Source organism: Chiloscyllium punctatum, chromosome 29, assembly GCF_047496795.1.
Source record: "Chiloscyllium punctatum isolate Juve2018m chromosome 29, sChiPun1.3, whole genome shotgun sequence".
NCBI lineage: Eukaryota > Metazoa > Chordata > Chondrichthyes > Orectolobiformes > Hemiscylliidae > Chiloscyllium > Chiloscyllium punctatum.
Window position 1 is genome coordinate 73,768,485 of NC_092767.1, and position 19,110 is coordinate 73,787,594.

At 45.7% G+C, this 19,110-nt stretch overlaps 1 protein-coding gene across 2 annotated transcripts in view; it reads left to right on the forward strand.

The window, feature by feature from the left end:
• The window catches only part of ppp5c (protein phosphatase 5, catalytic subunit), a 44,192-nt gene extending 32,234 nt beyond the window's left edge, over positions 1 to 11,958 (forward strand). Inside the window, exons 8-13 of one of the 2 annotated variants that reach the window (XM_072549424.1) lie at positions 613 to 755; positions 2,244 to 2,331; positions 3,225 to 3,265; positions 4,405 to 4,583; positions 7,920 to 8,001; positions 8,466 to 11,958. In XM_072549424.1, the coding sequence (XP_072405525.1) occupies positions 613 to 755; positions 2,244 to 2,331; positions 3,225 to 3,265; positions 4,405 to 4,583; positions 7,920 to 8,001; positions 8,466 to 8,528 (596 nt within the window). In that variant the 3' untranslated portion in view covers positions 8,529 to 11,958. Of the gene's footprint in view, positions 1 to 612; positions 756 to 2,243; positions 2,332 to 3,224; positions 3,266 to 4,404; positions 4,584 to 7,072; positions 7,362 to 7,919; positions 8,002 to 8,465 lie in introns of those variants that run through there. The other variant, XM_072549423.1, reaches the window with a different exon arrangement.
• The last annotated feature ends 7,152 nt before the right edge of the window (positions 11,959 to 19,110 follow it).

A 19,110-nucleotide genomic window follows, 5' to 3' on the forward strand; every position in this document is an offset into this window, starting at 1 on the left:
GAGTTAATGTTTAGAGTCTAGGATGACTTTTCTTCAGAACTTTTTCTCTCCACAGATGCTGACAGATCTGATCTCTGCTGCTCCAACTCTTCCTGTTTTCATTTCAGGTTTATTTAGGCATGTTTGTGGGGGCTTGGTGTGCACACATATTGGTTTCCTCATCAATGCTGACCACACTGTACTGGCTGTACAGCTGTTTGCAGTATCTGCTGGCTGTGAAGGCAGCTACAGAAGTCTCTGCAAATCTAAATTTTATGCAGTTTGGCCTTGAGCTAGCTTGGCAGCTGAGCCCAACTGTGTCTCTGCACCAGATCAGTCAAGGATTAGGGGGTCTGCAGTGGTGACCGAGGTAAGATTGTGGGCCAGAGTGAAAGCTGCCTGACTTTCTTTCATTCTCCCTTGACCCTGTGTGACCTGGACATATCTGGTCCAGTTGGATGGGTGTTGCCCTTGGTTGTGCCCCAGTGGACTCTGCACTGCGTGGGGTCATTGACAGGCTGCAGATAAATTTTGAGAGCTGGCCAAAGGGGTTTTGAGACAGAAGTTGATGACAATAACGATGACATTCCTAGATCAAAGGGTAGAGTTTGTTCTCTCTCTCCACTCTTGCAGGTAACCATGAAACAGACAACATGAACCAAATGTATGGCTTTGAGGGTGAGGTGAAAGCCAAATACACATCACAGATGTTTGAGCTCTTCAGTGAGGTCTTCCAGTGGCTGCCTTTGGCTCAGTGCATTAACAGTAAAGTATTGGTGAGTGGGCACCTTTCTATTCTGTTGGGTGCTGATGGAATGGGGTGATATTATGGCTCCTCCTGCCAGTATATTTGAAGGTTGGAATGGGGTGAGGGGGCGGTGGAAAGTAGCCAATATGCTGCCTCCTAACCAATTTCTGAGCCGGTAGGATAAGGCAGAAGAAAGGTGATAGGGCACCTCAGCAGCTTTGACAGAGTGTGTTATCGATCAAGCAGATGGGGTAAACCCATGGGTTGGAGAGTGTACTATCCAGCATCCATCACCTCCCTCCCATTCCCCAGCCCGGCCTGTGTAACATGACTATTCCACACCCTTTGTTGGAATCTCCCACCAACTCTATCCCCAAAATCCGGGAGACATCTTATCTTCAGGGGGAATTTGCTGTAGTTCCACAGTGGTCACCACTGTGTCCTGGCCGTGCTGGGACTACTGAGCAGTTGTCTGGGGCTGGACTTGCTGTCTCTGAGGGGCAGAACTACCACTTGGCTGGGCTGATGTATTATCACGATGGGCCAGTCAGATTTCATACCAGTGGGATGCTGACTGATGTCACCCATGCGCTCCCCCCTCACTGACCTCCACTCATTCATTTCTTCACTTTCTACTGTTTTAAACAGAACTATAATCAGCAGAAGCAGCCCCTGAGGGACAAATCTAGCCTATACCAACCTTTTCCTCATTAGACAATACACCTTAATCCAGTAAGGCTGCTCGAAACTGCTTCCATCACATCCCTTTCCTTGAATAAGGCGTTCGATACAGTGTGTAGTCTGCCATATGTGGTCTTGCCAGTGCCCAATGTAGCACAAACATGACCTCCTACTTTTGCAATCCATTAGACTCAGTCATGCAGCACAGAAACAGGCCCTTTTGTCCAACTTGTCCGCACCGACCACATACTCTAATCTGACCGAGTCCCATTTACCAGCATTTGGCCCATATCCCTGTTAACCTTATACTATTCATGTACCCAGCAGACGTTGTCATTGTACCCGCTCCAGCAGCTTTCCTAATTGTTTGCCTGTACCTGCCCATAGCCTTTTGAGATTCACGCACAAGGATACCCAGACACCATTCCATCTGAATGTTCTTGCTGTTGTGGGGATCTTTGAGATCCGCGTACAGCAGCAACTTTCAGAAGCTGAAGCTATGCACCGGCATGCCTGTCTGCGTGTGTGGGTTTCGCAGTAGTCGTACCACTTAGAGGGAACATTGTACCCTGATCTCAGAAAACCAGCCCATCCCAGTCTTAAACAATTAAGCAAGTATGACTTCCTGGGGTAGAGAGTTCACAGTGATTCACGTGAAATGGTTTCTCCTCTTCTCAGTCTGAAATGATTGGCCCCTTATCTTTGTCCCATGTTTTTGATTCTGAGACCAGTGCGACCAATCTCTTGGCTTCTACCCTGTCAAGCCCTGTCAGAATCCTGTCTGTTCCAGTTAGCTTGCCTCTGGTTCAAAATTATTCCATTCACCGTATAATAGATAATGCATGGAGGACTCTTCAGCGAGGATGGTATAACCCTGGAAGACATCAAGAAGATTGATCGGAACCGACAGCCGCCAGATTCAGGTATGAAGTTGTAACCTACGCATTGATTAGTGTGTGCCCATGACCAGGTGATCTACCTGGATCAGAATCTAATGGGAATCCCTGACAACTCCTTAATTTGTTTGGATGTGCAGCACAAAAGTAATTTCAGTTTTGTTTATTAAGCTGACCAGTTTCTAATAACTATGTTTTGTTTTTCAAGAAGATTTAACATAAAAATATAAAACATTCTCATTGCCGTTTTGAGGTAAATTTAAGCCCTTGAATATTGTATACTGAATAACGCACCTGATCATGTCAGACACATTTCACTCACTCAGGTATACTTTACCAGTCACACACACTTGTCTCAGTTGCAAATTAGGCTTCTATATTCCATAAAACTGAGCAACATCTTTACACGTGAAAGGATGTAACAAGCTGAGTTTTGTTTTATTCCTCCTTTCCCTTGGTTTTCTGTCTTTCCCCCTGCTATTTATCTTCTTTACACCCTGCTGTCCTCTCCTTCCTGTTTCCATTATCTGGCTTATTACTTTTTCTCTACATTTTTAAACAAGACAACGTCTTTTCCCAGGGGTGGGGTGAGTCCAGAATAGAGGGCATGGATTTAGGGTGAGAAGGGAAAAATTTAAAAGGGACCTAAAGTGCAACCTTTTCATGCAGAGGGTGGTGTGTGTATGGAATGAGTTGCCAGAAAAAATGGTGGAGGCTGGTACAATTGCAATATCTAGAAGGCATCTGGATGGGTATATGAATAGGAAGGGTTTAGAGGGATATGGGCCAAGTGCTGGCAAATGGGAGTGAATTAGGTTAGGAGGATATCTGGTCAGCATGGACGGGTTGGACCGAAGGGTCTCTTTCCATGCTGTGTAGCTCTGTCTTTAATTGTTCTCATTTCCTGTGTTTTGCAACAGGTCCAATGTGTGATTTGCTCTGGTCAGATCCACAGCCTCAGGTAAGAGTTCAGACTCCAACATACTGCTTTCAGATCTGAGTGGTGTCCTATCTTTTAAAAACTTGGACCATATTTTGCTGAACGTGTGGGGTTAGGGATCCCAGATGTGCCCTGACCGTCAAAGCTTTGGTCATAAATTAAGAAGATGGATGGGATGTTATCATGGCAAATGGCCTTTGAGTTCGGTGTATCTCGACATTTGGAAAGGGCAGTTAGTGGAGTCACCTCATTTAATGGACAGAGCACAAAGTGGAACACCAAGTTTGGTTATTTATTACCAGCCAGAGATAATAGTGAAGTTAGGGGATCTCTATTTCAAACTTTTGCTCAGTCCTTGAAGATATTCAATAAGGTGGGGGTTTTTTTGGTGTTTGGGGAGTGTGAAGGGCTGGAATTGAGGCCATGGTCGTATCAGACATGATCACATTGAATGGTAGAGAATGTTCCTGGGGTTGAATGGCCTACTCCTTCTCTAATTTCTTATGTTCTAACCCATTGAGACACCCACAACATCCACCCAATTTGACGTTGCTAAACGAGATGCATTGATTGGCGGATGCTAGCTAGATTTGATCTCTGTTCTCAGGAGCTCAGATGACTAAGAGGCAATCGCAGTGGACTCAAGAATCCGTAAAGGTTCAATTGGATAGGCAGCAATTTTTTCTTTTTCCCCTGCTGTGTGGGAAATCTAAAACCGTCTCGGGATAAGGGGCTGATCATTCAGGATTGAAATGGGGAGAATTACTTCAAACAGGTGGTGGTGAATCTTGAAGTTCTCCACCAAGATGTTGTGGATGTTGCATTGTTGAATATGTTTGGAGCTGGGATAGACAGATTATTGGTCTTCGGAAATCAAGGACAGTAAATGTGAGAGTGACGTTGATGCCCAAGGTCAGCCATGATCATATCAAATGATGGACCTTACTTAAGGGGCCGAATGTTCTACATGGCCGAATGCCATGTTCTTGAGCTGGGGTGATGGCTCAAGCCAAGGCCTCCCGAGATGCTGCACCAGACACAGTTTTCTCAATTGGCCGCACCAATAAAACCCAGACACCAAACTGGTTCTCCGTGCTCCGTGATTCATGGCTCTTGTTTTTGCCCTGAGTGAAAGTCCCCATTTCCGTCCTCTTTTCTAGAACGGGAGGTCAGTCAGCAAGCGTGGCGTCAGCTGCCAGTTTGGTCCAGATGTCACTAGCCGATTCCTGGAAGAGAATAAACTGGATTATATCATCAGGAGCCATGAGGTGAAACCAGACGGCTATGAGGTTACACATAACGGCAAATGTATCACTGTGTTTTCAGCGCCAAATTATTGGTAAGTATTCAAAAGAACATAGTTTTCCATAGTTATGATTCCAGCTGATGGTAATACTGGGAGAGTCAGTTTCTAGAGTGTATCCTGGCTCAACAGAGTTCGTCTTTTGTATTAATTTTGCAATTTGTTTAGTATTGTCAGTTACTGATAATATTCACATGAGACTGCTAGTGCACTTTACGCAAAAGAATGCAAGTGGGGAAAAAGAAGTGCTGGAACAAATTTGAACAGAAACTTCTCAGTAATAGCAAAAAGAAAGGGTCAGTCCTTTTCCCCCAGCAATATCCTTTACAGGTATGCAACCCCGATCGCTTCTGTCTCCACTTGGAGATTTCTTACTCGACTGATGAGGTCACAAGCATTTCCTTCCATCAGCTCAATGTAGTTTTCTCCACCTATCCCTGTGACACACAAGACATGGGGCTAAATCACTGTTTTTTTTTCTCACTGAACTGTAATGACGGCTTTAAAACTAATTTGGAGCTCTCATGGCCTGCAGTTTCCACAAAGTATTAAACTGCCCTTCTGCTAGAATGGGTATTTCCTTCTGAACTCAGACTGCCTAAGATCCCTGGCCATCTACCTCTGTCGATCAGAAGAGTTCAGTTTTGTAAAACATGATCTCCCCAGCTGGTTTGCTCGTCATTTAACCTAATTCAGACGTTTGCTTGGAAAGGGTGTTTCCAACTCACTGTTCAACAAATGATTGTCTGACATTTTTTTTAAAAAAAGACCTTCACAGAACTAAAACCATAACTCCATTTTAATTCCACTTTGGAATCTAAATTCCCAAACGACAATAACGTGTTATAAATATGGGGACGGTGATGGCTGCCTTAAACTATTAATCGAGAGACCAGATAATGTCCTGGGGACCTGGGTTCAAATCCCACCACAGCAGAAGGTGAAATTCGAATTTAATAAATAAAAATCTGGAATTAAGAGTCTAATAATGACCATGAATCGGTTGCCAATTGTTGGAAAAAACCCATTTGGTTCACTGATGTCCTTTTAAGGGAAGGAAACTGCCATCCTCACCTGGTCCGGCCTACACGTGACTCCAGACCCACAGTAGTGTGGCTGACTCTTTTAAAGAAAATAATCTGTCCTCTGGGTAATTAGGGAAGAGCCATAAATGCTGGACTGGCTAGCAACACCCTTATTCTGTTAATGAATTTTTAAAAAAGTAATACTTTCTCAGAAGAGTCAGTTTCTAGAGTCAAACTGGCTCAAATAGAGTCTGTTTGTTTTTTAAAAATTACTAATTATTAATCTATCGCAGGCGAAGGCTATTTGGCCAGTCTTGTCACCCCCAGCTCTGTGCTAGAACAATTCAAACCTAATCCCACTGCCTTGTGGTCTCCCCACTGCGTTGCCTTCTCTGTGTTGAAAGGGAAGGTGGGGAGAAATGTTTGCATTGGCAGGAGGATTAGTAACCAGCGAACACAGATTTAAGATCATTGACAACAGAACCAGAGAGGGGAGATGGGATTTCTCTTACATCACCTGTGTTCGGGAACGTGCTACCTAAGATGGCAGTAGAAGCAGAATCGAGCAGCTAACGAAAGGGAATTGGATAGGTTACTTGAAGGGAAGATGATGGTACAGTAGTGGAGAAAGAACAAGGAGGACTGCCACAATTTGAACTAACTTCAAAGAACTGGCACAAGCTCACTGTGCCACGTGGGGAAGTTTACCTGGTGAAGGAGCAGTGCTGTGAAAACTCTTGGTTCCGTGATCGGTCAATAAGCACACACAATCAGTCTGGTTCTTTAAGACTTCACTCTTGATTTCTTCATACGCTGGGCCCAGAGCGTCCAGGAACACACAAGTTGAGCACTTCTGCATTCCTCAGAGGAGCTGCATACATGACTTAAAACAAAGACATTTTTATACTTTTCTTAAAGAAGGGTCATGATCACATAGTACATTCAAACGATTACCAATCCATACACGACACTACTTTATTTGGCAGTTACTTGGCCCAATGATATTTCCTGGGAACCAACATTATTTTCCAACACTAAGGCCACCCTTATTTCATGAACCAAGCCATTGCACCTGACCCGAAGGTCAGTAAGGATGGCTAGTAATGTCATATCTAGTCGAATTATTTCTATGCTTTAAAGGGCACATTGTGTGCTAACCTCTACTGAAGCAGACTGTGGTTAGTCACTTATGCAGTTAAAGCAGAACTAGCAATTAGTAACTTAAAAGCCATTTTATGTAGCTTTAGCAGAATTGTCAGTTTGCAGCCAAGAAGCCATTTTGTTATCATCTAGGTTAAGAGCATCTGTTCAATGGTTGCCCCTGACTACAAGTAGTCACCTCAACCTGTGTTCAGGTTTCAGCTCCTCATTATGGGAATGAAAAGAGTAGCTTTCTTTTCAAATTTATTTATGAAAAGTGTGCAAGGTCAGCAATTGTTGTCCATCCCCTAGTTACCTGAGAACCAAGACCAGAGTTTGACCACATTGAGTCAAGGTGAGTGATCAGATGGGAAACCAAGGAGCGTACACTCCCCTCAGGGCCTCCAATCTAAAGCCTATCATCCATCAATTTAAAACTTTACAGTGGAAACGCTGTCTTAACGTAAGTTATGGTGTATTGGTGAGAGGGTTTTGGCCTTTCAATGAGTTCGCCATTGAATCAACCACGTTGTGGGTCTGAAATCTCGCTTAGGTCAAATAGGACGAGGACAGTAGACTTCCTTCCCTAAACGACATAAGTGAGCCAGATATTTCTATTTTACAGCAGTCAAAGGTAGTTTCACAGTCACTATAATTATTTTGTTTTATTCTTTAATTTTAAATTCTCCCACTTGCCATGGTGGACCTGTGCTCTTAGAGCACTGGCCTGAGCCTCTGCATTATTAGCCCAGTGGCACTACCATGGCGCCATTGTCTTTCTCCCTAAACCCAGTTCATCAAACCTGATCCACAGGTTCGGGTGGATTGGCCATGCTAAATTACCCATAGTGTCCAGGGATATCCGGGCTATATGGATTAGCCATGGAATATGCAGGGTTACAAGGATAGGGTAGCAGGGTTGGATCTGTGTGGGATCCACTGAGGGTCAATGTGGACTCAATGGGCTGAATGGCCTGCTTCCTCACTCTAGAGATTCTATTCTGTTCTGATCTATTGTATTTATTAGAGCTATGATTAAACACCATCTCCTCCCTTCCCTTCCACAACTTGTTATCCCGAAGCAACCTCCTGTGATTTAACATTGCGTCGAGTTATCAGTATGTGCTGTACATACCAGTGCATGTTTGCTGCCTCTTCCTTTGCATTGCAATTGCCTGTGTCTGAATCATTGCTCTTTCTGTCTCAGTGATCAGATGGGAAACCAAGGAGCGTACATTCACCTCACGGGCTCTGATCTAAAGCCCATCTTCCATCAATTTAAAACTGTGGTAAGTTCAGAGTGGAAACGCTGTCTTAGTGAGAGTTGTGGAGTATTAGAGCTGACCGGGGGCAGGGGAGTTGGGCTTGAGGGCAGGGAAAGGGTGCCTAGTCAGCAGTAGGAACAGATGGACAGTCGGGTGGGTAAGGAGGGGAGTGGGGTTCAGGGACCTAACAGAATCTTTGCAGGGGAGAGCCTGGATGGAGGGCCAACTTCATGGCACCAAGAGACAGGAGATGTAGTTGATTCAGAAGCACCGTCAAACTTGGTTTGGCAGCTTAATCATGTACAAAAGCACGAAGGGGGTGCAAGGTTGCACCATTTTAATTTAATGGAAACAAATTGAATAAAAGAAACTGTATAGGGATGATTTCAACAGGAAAGTGTGATCTCAAGGAGATGGTGTGTATGTGGGGGCTGATATACTGGGGAGTATGTTTTATCTGAGTAATGCCCTGTTTCTCTCTCTTCCAGCCTCACCCGAATGTTAAGCCAATGGCATATGCGAACTCACTACTGCAGATGGGGATGATGTAGCATCCATGCATCTGGCTTGGACAGTATTCCCTCCCGTGGTGGGTGGGGCATCAGGGTTTAATTTAATCTTCCTCACTAACTCTACCATCTCCGAACCAAGTCTCCCGCCTTCCCTGGGCCTTCGCTGACTTGGGTTCTCTCTGAGTGCAGGGTCCTCCTGGTACGGAGAGGCAAATGTGCGTGACGCCTGCACACTCATGCACACAGTAACAACATGGCGTGCCCTTACAAGCATGGTCCCTGATCAAGTTCTTAATATCTAGATCAGTTAGGCTCTGCAGAATAAATTAATTTAAATTCCTTACCTGCTGTAGTTTTTCTTTTAACTTCCAGAGGTGAACAGTTCTATGAGTGACTGTTTTCAACCGCTTCTTAATAAACAGAGGGATAGTAAAGATGATCTGTGGTCTCTGATTGGCTGCTCGATCCCCCAGATTCTCCTTTGTTTGCAATCACCCTCAATCAGAACCTGCTCCGCGGTGTTCCAAAGGCAAAACCGCGAGATCGCAAAACGTAAACACAACGTTAATTGCGATTGACCATGGCTTTACACAGGGCAAGAAGCACATTGGCAAAACTAGCTTCCAGTTTCATATCGTTACTCGTGTGCGTGTTTGTGCAACCTACTCAGCCCTGGGGCAGTCAAGCTGTGGCCTGTGATTTCCCCCTCCTAACCAGACAACGTGAACCCCCAACAAGCACGTTTCCCCATCTCCCAGCTGGCATCCGGATTTTTCACACGTGTCCATCTTTCCCTTCTGGCTGACTTATGCTGTTTGAATTTTGCTGGGACTGTTCCTGGGGTGTTCACCATCAAAAGTCGGAATCTCTCTGGACCAGCAGTTTATTGTCGATTGCAAATCTGATAGGGAGGCAAAGGTTCTGTGCTTTCTCGGCCAGTGAACAGACTGGAAAGCCTAAACCACCTGTAGGTTCCAGTGTCGTGTTGTGTGTCTCTCTGGGAAAGTGATGTTGGAGAAGGCCAAAGAGCTCAATTCATGAAAGACAGACTTGGGAGAATGTTTGATCCAGTGCAAACTCACTTTTTGTGGGGGGTGGTTGCAGAAGGTGCAATAACCTGGGAGCGTACCAGTACGTTTACTCCATCCTCTTCAGTGCAGTTGAGCAGCTGTGATCCACTAAGAGAGATATTCCCGTCGCACCTTTCAGCACCTGGAGATGTGTCCCAAAAACCCTGTACGGCCAGTAAGGTAAAATGTGAAGTGCAGTCATGGTTGTAAGAAATACAGCAGCCAACTTGTACACACAAAGCTCTAGCAAAGAGACAGGTACCTAAGAAATAAGATCAGAAATGGGCTAATCAGTCCATCGAGCCGACTCTGCCATTCACTAAGATGGTGGCTGATCTTCCATCTCCATAACATCTCCCCATATTCTTGGATTTACTTTGTATCCGGAAAAATCCCAATCTTGAGTGTTCTCCCGTTTGTACGGATTCCAAAAATGTGATTTAACTTGTCCCGATTCACAGGGATTAAAATCGCAAGATAATCTATGATACCTGCAGGAGTGAGTGGTCATTTGACCCGGGTCCACTTGTCCGTGCAGAAAGCACCTCCAGTTTCTTCCCCTTTCCAATATCCAGCTGCTCTTTTCAACACTTAATTGTCCTATTCAGTAAGAACAAAATACTGCAGATGGTAGAAATCTAAAGTGAAAACTGAAAATGCTTAAAAAACTTAGCCAGTCTTACAGGATCTGAGGAGGATTAATGTTTGGTTCCTGGACTCAAAACCTGCTGAGTTTCTCCAACATTTTCTGTTTTTGTTTTTATAAGTGATCCTCTGCTGCTCTCTCTTATGGTTATTCTACATCACCCCCACCCCCCGACCGATTCCCCTCAACTACAACAATCCAAGGGCTGGAATCCTGGTTTTTCTATCTGTACACATTCCCGACAGCCTCACCTAATGCTCCTGTGATTGAAACCTCCCAGACCATTTCTCAATCAAGTCCATCCATGTGTGATCACTTAGTCTTCACACCTCCCAACACACACAACTCTCCTCTGCATAGACCAGCCCTCCCAAACACACATACACACATATACGATCCGTGCAGTTTTATTTTCCCCGGAACAGTCACTGCAGTACACTTAGGAAAAGCCAGTTAAGAAGGAGGAAGACCCAAGGAGTCTTGTATCCATCATGAAGCATTTAGGGATTGGAGTTGACTCTGTGTTCCCTTGTTCCTGTACTTAGCCCAGCGCCCCCATGTCTGGGTATCCTCTAACCATGCCTTCAGTGTCCTCCAGTGCTGAGGCGGTTTTGTTACTCTGCCCTCTGAAGTGAAAACTGCACCATACTTGGAGCATTTGCTAAAATGAATAATGACAGAAGCAGCTGGAATGTTTGGGGAATATTACCTAGGTGTCTGTCAGCACAGGGAGAACACTGATCTGGGATGGAATAAGGTGTACGCCTGTTTCAAGGGAAGCAATTCTCTTTAAGATATTTGTGTGATGTTGCCAATCCTCTGTTGCTCAAGCCTAATTGCCCCCCTGTAGGCTGTAGTCCATGTGGTATCAGTACCTTCAGTGCTGTTTGACAGAGCTTCCCAGGAATTTGACCCTTAAAAAAACAGCATTGAGAGACCTGTATGTATTGATGTTCCCTCATGCCTGGTAACCCCTCTGGCAGGTAGAGGCCACCGATTCAGGCAGTTGTGTCGGGAAGTGAAAACAACACCTGTTCTGGATCAGCCGAATGAAAACCTCTTTGGTTGGCACCCAACACTCCGCAATTTGTCACCGCCTCCCTTTTGCTGAATAACTTCAGATCCTCCTGTCAACTGTTAATAATCCTGCTGGATATAGTTAACATCCATGTTGCAAGGGGAGACCTCCTCCAGTGGGGAATGTGACAATCATTCAGGGCTTCTAGAAAGTCAGACAGCATTTCCCTTACGAAAATGGATTGATCATTTCCCTCCTGAGATTTCCCAGCGCACCAGGGAAGCATTCTGGTTGTTACGAACGCACAATCATGGTTTCTCCGAACGGTGAGGGAGCAGTGGCCAACGCAGTGTGCAGTGCATTCCCTCTTGTTTCTGCCAAGCTGAGTGGTTTGGTGTTTTTTTTTTGGCACTCTCATAATTGCAAAGCCAAGTGTGATCTGCAGGCAACAGGGCCTTCGGACTCACCGTGCTGTCAGTTTTGATCTTGGGTTTGGATTGAGATGGTTGGGGGGAGACTTGACAACCTGGTGCTCAGTTTAGGCACAAAGAGTTTTATAATTGTGTGTGTTTGCCATCAGACTGTCACTGTCAAATAAAAATTTATTCAAATGTTAGAATTCTGAATTATATTTAATGACAATGTACATTGTGGTGTTTGAAGGCTTGTGACTTCCTGAAGATTGTATTTGCCAGGAGGAAGCAGTATGTTGAATAAAGTAAAGGTTGCAGGAAACCCTGTGTTGTCTGAGTCCTTGGGAAATGGTCAGTTTGAGTGGGTCAGGTGGTCACCTTGTCTAACCCTAGCTCCTCAATGTCTTCCTTAACCTCCTGACTTGCCTGTTCCAACACAGCCCAGGCAGTTTCCCCCATGCTCTGCCCCTGCAAACTGGAGGTCACTGAAGCTCTGCTGTCTGCTGTATTCTGCTCACTGTCACACTGTGCTCACTGATTCCTGCTTAAGCAGTGCTTAGGTTTTAAAATTCTCTTCCTTGTTTTCAAACTCCTTCTGTGACATTTTCCCCTCCCATCTCTAATCTCCTCCAGCCCCAGTGTGCACTGAAATATTTGCCACTGGAGGACCCTAACTTTAATTATTCCATTACTGAAGTGCCTTCAGATCCCTGGGCTTCACGCTGTGCAATTCCCTCCTTAATTTTCATCATTTCTTTCTCTCTCCCACTTAAAGATGCAGCTTAAAACCTGACTGAGCAAGTTTCTATTTACCATTCGAAGCATCTGAGCATAGTTTGCTGCATTAAAGATGTAATATTGCCTTGTGTGGGCTGACTGGCCTTCTGCACTGAAACACTTCTGTGGAAGGGCAGCACGATGGGTCAGTGGGTTGGCACTGCTGCCACCCCCCCCCCCACCCCCCCAGCACCAGGGACCCGGGTTCGATTACACCCTCGGGTGACTGTGTGGAGTTTGCACGTTCTCCCCGTATCTGCGTCAGTTTCTGCTGGGTGCTCCAGTTTCCTCCCACAGTCCAAAGGGTGCAAGTTGGGTGGATTGGCAGAAAATCGACATTTTGGGCAAAAGCCCTTCAATCAGGAATGGGGATATGTGGGGAGGTGCTGAGAGATAAATGGGAAGGTTGGGGTGGAGCTGGGGGGGGAAGGTAGCTGAGTGCATGATAGGTGGATGAAGGTGGGGGTAAAGGTGATGGGTCAGGGGGAGGGTGGAGCAGATAGTTGGGAAGGAAGATGGGCAAGTCATGAGGGGGGTGCTGAGCTAGAAGGTTGGAACTGGGATAAGATGGGGGGGGGGGAGGGGAAATGAGGAAATTGATAAATCTGGCCCCGATGGGATACATCCTAGAGTTTTGAGAGAGGTGGCTGAGGAAATTGCGGAGGCATTGGTTGAGATCTTTCAAGAGTCACTGGAGTCGGGGAAAGTTCTGGATGATTGGAAGATCGCTGTTGTAACCCCATTGTTCAAGAAAGGATCAAGACAAAAGATGGAAAATTATATGCCAAATGGCCTAACCTCGGTTGTTGGTAAAATTCTAGAATCCATCATTAAGGATGAGGTTTCTAAATTCTTAGAAGAGCAGTGTCTGATTAGAACAAGACAACGTGGATTTACTAAGGGAAGGTCATGCCTGACAACCCTGTTGGTATTCTTTGAAGAGGTGACAAGTAGGTTAGACCAGGGAAACCCAGTGGATGTGGTCTATCTAGACTTCCAAAAGGCCTTTGATAAAGTGCCACACGGGATGCTGCTGAGCAAGGTGAGGGCCCATGGTGTTCAAGGTGAGCTACTAGGATGGATTGAGGATTGGCTGTCTGACAGAAGGCAGAAAGTTGGGATAAAAGGTTCTTTTTCAGAATGGCAGCCGGTGACGAGTGGTGTCCCACAGGGTTCAGTGTTGGGGCCACAGCTGTTCGCATTATATATTAATGATCTGGATGAAGGGACTGGGGGCATTCTAGCAAAGTTTGCCGATGATACAAAGTTAGGTGGACAGGCAGGTAGTACTGAGGAAGTGGGGAGGCTGCAGAAGGATCTAGACAGTTTGGGAGAGTGGTCCAGGAAATGGCTGATGGAATTCAACGTGAACAAATGCGAGGTCTTGCACTTTGGCAAAAAGAATACAAGCATGGACTACTTTCTAAACGGTGAGAAAATTCGTAAAGCCAAAGTACAAAGGGATCTGGGAGTGCTAGTCGAGGATTCTGTAAAGGTCAACATGCAGGTTGAGTCTGTGATTAAGAAAGCGAATGCGATGTTGTCATTTATCTCAAGAGGGTTGGAATATAAAAACACCGTTGTGCTACTGAGACTTTATAAAGCTCTGGTTAGGCCCCATTTGGAGTACTGTGTCCAGTTTTGGTCCCCACACCTCAGGAAGGACATACTGGCACTGGAACGTGTCCAGCGGAGATTCACACGGATGATCCCTGGAATGGTAGGTCTAACATATGAGGAACCTGCTGAGGATCCTGGGATTGTATTCATTGGAGTTTAGAAGATTAAGGGGAGACCTAAGAGATGTACAAGATAATACATGGCTTGGAAAGGGTGGATGCTAGGAAATTGTTTCCGTTAAGCGGGGAGACTAGGACCCGTGGACACAGCCTTAGAATTAGAGGGGGTCAATTCAGAACAGAAATGCGGAGACATTTCTTCAGCCAGAGAGTGGTGGGCCTGTGGAATTCATTCCTGCAGAGTGCAGTGGAGGCCGGGACGCTAAATGTCTTCAAGGCAGAGATTGATAGATTCTTGTTGTCTCGCGGAATTAAGGGCTACGGGGAGAATGCGGGTAAGTGGAGTTGAAATGGCCATCAGCCATGATTGAATGGCGGAGTGGACTCGATGGGCCGAATGGCCTTACTTCCACTCCTATGTCTTATGGTGAAATCCACATTGATGCCCTGGTGTTGGAGGATCCTGAGGCAGAAGATAAGGTGTTCTTCCTCCAGGCGTTGAGTGGTGATGGAGGAGGCCCAGGACTTGCATGTCTTCTGAGTGAGCGGGGGAGTTGAAGTGTTCAGCCACGGGGCGGTGGGGTTGGTTGGTTTGGGTGTCCCAGAGATGTTCTCTGAAGCGCTCTACAAGTAGGTGTCCTGTCTCCCCAATGTAGAGGAGACCGCATTGGGAGCAACGGGTACAGTAAATGACCTGTGTGGAAGCGCAGGTGAAACTTTGATGGATGTGGACAACTCCTTTGGGGGGAAGAAAGGTGTCCAAAGATATGTAGGTTAGGTTGGTTAGCCATGGAAAATGCAAGGTTATAGGATAGGGGGATGGCTTGTTTCCACACTCTGGATTCTGAGTTATGCTAAATTAATCAAGTCCCATTTGCCAGCATTTGGCTCATATCCCTCTAACCCCTTTCTATTCATGTACCCGCCCAGATACTTTTCAAATGTTGCAATCAACCCTATCTATGCATTTCATAATTTTATAACAAAAACAGAAATTGCTGGAAAAGCTTAGCAGGTCTGGCAGCATCTGTGCAGAGAAATCAAAGTTAACGCTTCAGGTCCGATGTCCTTCCACAGAACTCAACTCCGGTTCTGAGGAAGGGTCACCCAGACCTGAAATGTTAACTCCGATTTCTCAGGTGCTGCCAGACCTGCTGGATTTTTCTAGCAGCTTCTGTTTTTGTTTCTGATTTACGGCATCTGCAGTTCTTTTGGTTTTCAGAATTTTATAGACTTCTATAATGTGTCCCCTCAGCTGCCGCCACTCCAGAGAAAATAACTTGAGTATGCCTAGCCTCTCCTTGTAGCTCATACCTGCCAATCCAGGCAGCATCTGGTAAACCTCTTCTGCACCCCCTCTCCAAAGGCTCCACATCCTAATGCTAGGATATGTCTGTACCCTCTGGAGCTTGAGAATTCGAGGTAACTAATTGTAACATGGAAGAGTCCTGAGGGGACTTAATCAGGTGGATGTGGAAAGAATGTTTCCTGTTGTAGTTTAAAAATAAGATGAGGAAACTCTTGGAAGGTGATGGGTCTTTGGAATTTCTTTTCTCCAAAAGGTAGTGAATTTTAAACATTTTTTAAGGTAGGGAGAGATTCTTGATGACCAAAGGAATGAATAATTATTGGGGGATATGCAGAAATACAGAGTTGAGGTTAAAATCAGGTCGGCCATGATTGTGTTGAATGGGGGAGCAGGTCACAAGGGCCGAGTGGCCTACTGTTGTTCATTGTTTGTGTGCGCGCCCCTGCAATGGGGCTACACGTGACTCCAGACCCACAGCAACATGATTGACTCATAACTACCCTCTGTAATGGCTGAACAAACCTCTCTGTTCACAGGGATGGGTAACAATTGCTGGCCTGGGCCAATGATACCCATACCGTGTGGAAGAGTAAAGTAAAACAAAAGGTGCAACGGGACTTGGTGCTGTCAAACCTGGCAAAGCCAGAGGAAGGAGGGAAATTGTTGGGGAAAGTCTATTTGAAGCTGGGCAGTGTTGGGGGTGGGGGGCGGTGAGGAGGAGGTTAAGAAGGTGTTTAGCACACTTGCCTTCATTGCTCAGACCTTTTTGAGTATAGGAGTTGGGATTTCATGTTGAGATTGTACAGGACATTGGTGAGGGCTGTTCTGGAGTACTGTGCCCAGTTCTGGTCTCCCTGTTATAGGAAGCATACTATTAGGCTGGAGAGGGTTCAGACAGAACTGGCTCAAAGGTAGAAGACAGAGGGTGGTGGTGGAGGGTTGTTTTTCAGACTGGAGGCCTGTGACCAGTGGAGTGCCACAAGGATTGGTACTGGGTCCTCTACTTTTTCTCATTTGCATAAATGATTTGGATGTGAGCATAAGAGGTACAGTTAGTAAGTTTGCAGATGACACCAAAATTGGAGGTGTAGTGGACAGCGAAGAGGGTTACCTCAGATTACAACTGGATCTTGATCAGATGGGCCAATGGGCTGAGAAGTGGCAGATGGTGTTTAATTCAAATAAATGTGAGGTGCTGCATTTTGGGAAAGCAAATCTTAGCAGGACTTATACACTTAATGGTAAGCTCCTAGGGAATGTTGCTGAACAAAGAGACCTTGGAGTGCAGGTTCATAGCTCCTTGAAAGTGGAGTCGCAGGTAGATAGGATAGTGAAGAAGGCGTTTGGTATGCTTTCCTTTATTGGTCAGAGTATTGAGCACAGGAGTTGGGAGGTCATGTTGCGGCTGTACAGGACATTGCTTAGGCCACTGTTGGAATATTGTGTGCAATTCTGGTCTCCTTCCTATCAGAAAGATGTTGTGAAACTTGAAATGGTTCAGAAAAGATTTACAAGGATGTTGCCAGGTTTGGAGGATTTGAGCTATAGGGAGAGTTTGAACAGGCTGGGGCTGTTTTCTCTGGAGCGTCGGAGGCTGAGGGGTGACCTTATAGAGGTTTATAAAATCTTAAGGGGCATGGATAGGGTAAATAGGCAAAGTCTTTTCCCTGGGATCGAGGAATCCAGAACTAGAGGGCATAGATTTAGGGTGAGAGGGGAAAGATATAAAAGAGACCTAAGGGGCAACTTTTTCACACAGAGGGTGGTATGTGTATGGAATGAGGTGCCAGAGGAAGTGGTGGAGGCTGGTACAATTGCAACATTTAAGAGGCATTTGGACGGGGACATGAATAGGAAGGGTTTGGAGGGATATGGGCCGGGTGCTGGCAGGTGGGACTAGATTGGGTTGGGATATCTGGTCGGCATGGACGGGTTGGGCTGAAGGGTCTGTTTCCATGCTGTCCATCTCTATGACTCTCTGGCTCTAAAAGATTTGCCAGGAATGGAGCGTTTGAGTTTTCAAGAAAGGCTGGGACTTTTTTTACTGGAGTGAAGAAGGTTGAGGGAGTGACCTGATCGAGGTTTATAAAATGAGGGGCATAGTTAGGGTTAATGGCAGGTGTCTTTTCCCCACGGTGGAAAATTCCAAGACTTGGGGGTATATTTTTAAGGTGATTAGATTAGATTAGAATCCCTACAATGTGGAAACAGGCCCCTTGGCCCAACAAGTCCACACCGACCCCCCGAAGAGCAACCCACCCAGACCCATTTCCCTACCCTATATTGACCCCTGACTAATGCACCTAACAGTAAAGGGCAATTTAGCGTGGCCAATTCACTTGACTTGCACATCTTTGGACTGTGGTAGGAAACCCACGCAGACACGGGGAGAATGTGCAAACTACATCGACAGTCACCCGAGGCTGGAATCGAACCCAGGTGCCTGGTGCTGTGAGGCAGCAGTGCTAACCACTCGAGAGGAAAAAAAATGTAAAATAGACATGGGGGAATTTGTTTACACAGAGAATGGTTCCTGTGTAGAATAAACTTCCTGAGGAAGTGGTGGACGCAGGTACAATTACAACATTTAAAAATCATAGATAAGTGCATGAATAGGAAAGATTTGGAGGGATATAGGCCAAGTGCAGACAAGTGGGACTAGTTTGGGAATATGATTGGCATAGACTGGTCAGACTGAAGGGTCTGATTCTGTGTTGTGTTACTCTATAACATTCATAGTCTGAAGGACAGCAACTTCAGCAGCACTTCAACCAGTACTACACTCAATATAAGCAACACAATATACAAAAATTATAATCAACTGGCTGAATGGATAATGCGCTCTCTCTCTGTATGGTTCCCTGACACTGATAAACTTTCACCTGGAACAAATTGGCACCCGTGAGTCACCTCTACCATTACAAAGGAGAGACAAAAGCTGATGCAGTTTCTCCCAGTCCCTTACCCAATTTACAACACTACAGCACGATGAGTCAGACACTGAGTGTTTTCTACCCAGATTAACACCAGACAACCATAAAACAGGTCAATGAAGAGTGTCTGGGAGATTCTGATTTGGTCCCTCCTCAGTCTGCATAGAGCACATGATCAAGGAATACCAGGAAGGAATAGATCAGACTGCTGTATATTTGAAAAAGGCTCTAAAAGGCTGCAGGAGACAGACAGAAAATCATTCTGCATCAAACTCAGCTACAATCATTCAGATTTAATGCCCTTTTTCGGAAAGTACAGTTCATCACGAGGGAGGCAATTTGGGTTTCATAGAATCCCTAAAGTGTAGAAGCAGGCCGTTTGGCCCATTGAGTCCACACCACCCCTCCGAAGTGCATCCCATCCAGACCCACCCTCCTACCCTAATCCTGTAACCTTACATTCCCCATGGCTAACCCACCTAACCTGCACACCTTTGGATTGTGGGAGGAAACCGGAGCGCCCGGAGAAAACCCACGATGACACAGGGAGAACATGCAAACTCCACACAAATGGTCACCAGAGGGTAGGATCGAACCCAGGTCCCTGGCGCGGTGAAGCAGCAGTGCTACTATCATCCTCTCCTAAACTCAAGAGGATCTGAGCTTCACATTAACATCCTTCCAGCAGTACAGTGACCAAGACTGAGCACAGTAAT